Source organism: Culex quinquefasciatus, chromosome 3 (assembly GCF_015732765.1).
Source record: "Culex quinquefasciatus strain JHB chromosome 3, VPISU_Cqui_1.0_pri_paternal, whole genome shotgun sequence".
NCBI lineage: Eukaryota > Metazoa > Arthropoda > Insecta > Diptera > Culicidae > Culex > Culex quinquefasciatus.
The window spans coordinates 139,039,054-139,043,846 of record NC_051863.1 but is presented as its reverse complement, the minus strand read 5'-3'; the positions used below and the strand labels follow the sequence as shown (position 1 = coordinate 139,043,846).

The 4,793-nt window shown below is 39.7% G+C and overlaps 1 protein-coding gene across 1 annotated transcript; it reads right to left on the bottom strand.

Annotated features, from left to right (window-relative positions):
* Positions 1-1,036: 1,036 nt before the first annotated feature.
* LOC6034603 (coatomer subunit zeta-1) lies at positions 1,037-2,204 on the bottom strand. Its single transcript, XM_001844845.2, has 4 exons — positions 2,080-2,204; positions 1,621-2,000; positions 1,470-1,560; positions 1,037-1,232 (listed from the first exon to the last, which is right to left on the bottom strand). Exons 1-4 carry the CDS (start codon positions 2,092-2,094, stop codon positions 1,185-1,187), a joined length of 534 nt encoding a protein of 177 aa, XP_001844897.1. The 5' UTR covers positions 2,095-2,204; the 3' UTR covers positions 1,037-1,184.
* Between the last annotated feature and the right edge of the window lie 2,589 nt (positions 2,205-4,793).

Below are 4,793 nucleotides of genomic sequence, written 5' to 3'. Positions count from 1 at the left end.
TTTTTTTTAATCTTTGGATAATCGAGTCTGGACTGTATCTTGTTTCGGGCATATTGAAATTCGGTTACTAAAGCCATTGCAAATAGTTTTCATAGTTTATGTCGCTTCCCTTTCATTCATCAACATGAAAAATCAGGGGACAAAAAAACTTTTAAAAAAGCTTTGGAAAAAGACTTGCAATCAAATGAAAATATTTTAAAATGCGTGATTGAACCAGTTTAAAAATTATTCGTTTTTTTTTTTCAAGCAAAAGATTTTTTTGTAATGAATTTTTGCAACATGGCTTTTAGTTTCATTTTTTCTTTTGTTTGCCCTTTCGACTGAGGGCATTGTCAAGGGACATGAACTTTGAAAAATATGTACATCGGCCTAACTTTCCAATAAGCAATTTTCTAGTATATTTCTTTCAAACGAGAAGCAAACAAAACTGTGAGTAAGACATCCGACAATCTGAGCCCTAATAATCCTTCCAATTCAAAATGGGAAGTTACACTACGAGTTTAGTCTCAAGGTTCAAAACAAAACTCAACAATTTTCCTTGAAACGGCTCTTGAGGTGGGGTAGATAGCAACAACCCCGATTTCCTGATGAGAATTCGCGATGATGAGTAAGACGATTTTCACTACACACACACTGTGAGGGGATTTTTCACAAATCGTTGATGAATAATGTTAATACTTACTTGAATTTGTACTTTTCTTTCAAAAAGAGTAAAAAAGCACGTTGTCAGTGTTTTATCACTTTCCTCAACTGCACACGCCCTGATCTGCGCGATAGCACTAACACGAGAACTCGTCCGACTATCAATTAAATAACCAATTGAACTATATCGGTGCGCGCCTTATCGAGGAGACATAATCTCATTGACTGCTACAATATCGCGGGGATAGATAATGCCGGCCGGTCAGCTCAATCGTATTCCGTGGAACGATTAGTTAGTTTAGCAATCGCGAGCGAATCTTTGCACGACTTTTGTTGTCTTGAGAGAGAGAAATAGGATCAGGAGAAGAATTGACCAAGTCAAAGTGCCGACTTTAGGGTTCAGCGGAGTTGTATTTTAAAATGTATATATTTTTCGTTTAACTATGATTTAATAGAATGTTAGACTTAACCGAATCGCTTATACTTGACAGACGCATTGTTAGTAAAATAGTCCACACATTCCAAGAGGGGGGAGAACACAGTTACTTAAGCAGGGACCATTTCAACTGTTCTCTGGCCGATTGAAGGACCTGCAACAGAAAAGGGGAAACAGTGAACCAATCAAAGTCGAGGTTTGTTGTGCGTTTTTTTAGGTTGTTATAATTATTGTGCGCTTTTTTATGCCAATATTTACAGCGGTTGGATTGTAGGCTTTGTTCCGGTGTCACAGCAATGATTTGAGTTTCTTATGCAAGGTAGAGAGGAGGGGAAGGCTCTGGATGTTCTCGTGCGATTCACCAGAACAATCCATGTATTGCGTTAGTTACCTGTGCCACGGTCTGTTCGCCGATCGGAATGTCATCGTTGCGGAGGTCAACTCGCTTTACCACCGACGATGGATCCGCGTCCAGAATGATTCTGCAATAGACAAACGTTAATAACAACATTCAACCAACATCATCACTCAAATCAGCCAACCCTCCATCGCAGATCTCGTCAAAGGCAAGCATCACAATGTCCAGGTTCTCGAGCACCGCCCGCTTCTCGACGTTCTTCTTCAGAATCATCGTAACCGTATCGAACAAACAATTCAGCACCGACAGCAGAATCAGCTCGTTTTCGTGCGTGCTGCCCATCACGTAGAAGAACAGATCCACATTGCTCTTGTAGACACAGGTCAACCCATCCAACATGATGATTTCCGCATTTGCCCGGTGCGTTTTGTTGAACAGGTTCTTCTCGTACGCCTTCTGCTCCTTCACCGTGGGGAATACGTTCTTATCGTAGTACTTGGCCAGTATCCGGTTGCCGTCGTTGTCCAGAATGCACATTCCCTTGATGGTGTACAGGGTTGGTTCCTATAGATTGCAGTTTACAGCATTATTGCAAGTAAAACAAACCAATTCCACAAACTTTTAACATACTCAGCAAACTTACCATTAGCGAGTCCATATTTCACAGTGAATTTACGCAGAAATCCCTCAAAAAACTTGGAATTAACAGAAAACAAATTTATTCTTCTGCAACTTTTGCGAATTGATTCTTTTGACGTGGATGTTTTGTCTGAACGTCCCAAACGTCAAATTCCAACAACAACATTAGGCCACACTGAAGGAAATTGACGCAGCGGATTTAGCCGCGTGTACGCGAGCGGCAGTGTTTCCAGATCAACAGTTGCGATTGGGGCGTATTATGAACAAGTGCGTGTGACGTCATATTTCATATTTCGGACATCATTTTCATCAAAATATCATGGATCCGGCCTCAAATCAGTTTATTAATAAAACTTAAGAGCGAGTCCATGAGCAAAGCATATACCCATCTCGCAACGACCTCACCAATCTGCCTGAAATTTTCAGGGGTTGCTTGTACATATAAAACTAGCATCTGGCCAAAATATGAACACTCTAAGTCAACGGGAAGTGGGGCAAATTGGGACACAAAGTTTGATGGTTCAAAAACGTCAAAAATCTTAAAAATTCAATTTAATATTAAATTCAAATGCTTCTTAAAGGGCTTAAAAATGCAACTAAATGCAGGGTAAAGCATCCAAATTGGTTAAATCTAATGTAAGGTACGCACATCGGAAAGAATCGGTCAAGAAAAATTTCAAATGGGCAGCATCGTTAGCGAAAGCAAGCCAGAGAGGGTGAAGAAAAGCCCCAAGAAAACGTTCCCTCTCTTTTGTTCTGCCGTTCGTAAAGCTGTTTCTTGACCCCCTTTCTTTTGAAGAGCATACCGGCCTTAAAGCGAGTTATTGGCATTTTAGTGAAAAAAAAGCACAATTTTCAAACTCAAATAAAAAAGTGTTCCATTCAGATATCAACTTGATTCGACCTGCAGATTGTAGGGGATATCTGGGACTACAATCTGAGACTGAGAACGCTTTGGGTAAGGCAGTTTAATATATTAAATACACTCAAACCTCGATGGTTTGACACCAACTGTTATCAAACGAACGGGGTCAGTTTTTAGTTTTACACCCCTTTTACACGAAGTTCACACACACTACCAAATGTGAGCGCCATGTGTGTGTGTCAGTTCGTCACTTTTTAGTTTGACTTTGACCAACCAACGGGATATAAACTAAAAAAGTGTCAAACGAAAAAGTGACCAACACCCCGGTTGAGTGTATCATATTTTGCGTGACATTATTTTATGAGTTGCACTACAATTGGGTCCTAAAATGAAGCTTAGATTGATGATATTATTGTTTACAGCGATAAAACTTATTTTTCTGAATACAATGACCCTTTGTACGACCACAAACAGTTTAAAATAGATTTTTAAATGAATTTTGAAAAATTAACCTCGCGGTCCTTCTTGACAGAAAAGCTCCTACTTGACACCTCGTTCCAAGGGGACCATAGTTGATCCATCGAAAAAATGTTGTCTTGCAAAAAAAATTGCATTAAAATGGAAAAAAAAGTGATCAGAAATGGGTTTTAATCGTGTTTTTTACAGTTGTACATAAAAATTGACATAGGGCTTTAGTACCCAATTCCCATACAAACTAAAATAGGCTTAAATCAATAGTTTAACCGACTTAATCAGTATATTTTCGAAAACAAGTGGTTGCATTGCCTTTATAAAGTATGTGTTTCCATAAATTTGTGAATAACAAGAAACAATTTCCACATTTTCCAACAACATGTATGACGTGTCACAAGTGTGCACGATCATTTTGATGGTAAATTGGTCTATGTCACAAGTGTGTATTGCGATATCCGGGAAACGGAAGCGAGTTTGCAAAATCGGGTTAAAGCATCTTGTAGTGTTAGTGAAGTATAGCAAAACGTCATCATTAACTTATTTTCGACCAAAATGGTCTATATCACAAGATAGCACACAGCTGACGATTTATTATTTTGTACGGGAAAAATGCTACGAAGAGAAAGGGATCTGAAATCCTAAAAAAAATGCAACAGCATCCGGGGCTAGATTTAAATAAATCATGAAAATTTCACAAAAACACTATTTTTAACATGACAAAAAAAACAAAAGTTACCAAGGTATCGTCTTCAAATCGATGCCTCTGTGCTCTTTTATGCTAACTAGATAGAAAAACCAGCGGCATCGAGAAGTGATTTTCCATCATGAATAAGGCCGATATCGAGGGGCGCGACAATAGTAAAAAATCAAATAATTTAATTAATTAACTGCAGGAATTAATTAATTAACGCGAAATCAAGGTTTGTTTACGATCACAACAACGCCACCTCTTTTTATTCCACATTGCCATTTGACATTGCGCGCGTTTGTTGCGTTTGTTGTTGTGCTTGGTAGAAACGTTTTGTTGCCAAGATCATACCAAGATGTACATTAAGACGGTGGTTTGGAAAATCTCCGGAACTTGCTCAACACAACTTGCTGGTCGAGTTCCTCAACGGCCAGATCGAGCTGCAGTCCCAGCCACCGTTTTACTGTACCGTACCGGACGATTGCCGGTCACGAATCTGAGGGTTCTGGTTCTACAACAACAGCGAGTGCGACCGGATCCGGGACATAATCTGGAAGCTGGTGGCCGAGTGCAACAACAACAGCGGCGGAAGAGGACCGGGTGACGCAAAGAAAGTTGTGACGAGTGCCTTCCCGCGACTGGACATGGGAAAGACGGGTGAAAACGGAAATGTTGCTGGTAGGATTTAGGT

Bases quoted from the DNA above. Each gene is read 5' to 3' on its own strand.
- LOC6034603 (XM_001844845.2), bottom strand. The intron at 1,561-1,620 runs GTTGGCTGATTT...TGTCTATTGCAG, and splicing joins GACGAGATCTGCGATGGAGG to AATCATTCTGGACGCGGATC. The intron at 1,233-1,469 runs GTAACTAACGCA...TTTCTGTTGCAG, and splicing joins GCGAACAGACCGTGGCACAG to GTCCTTCAATCGGCCAGAGA.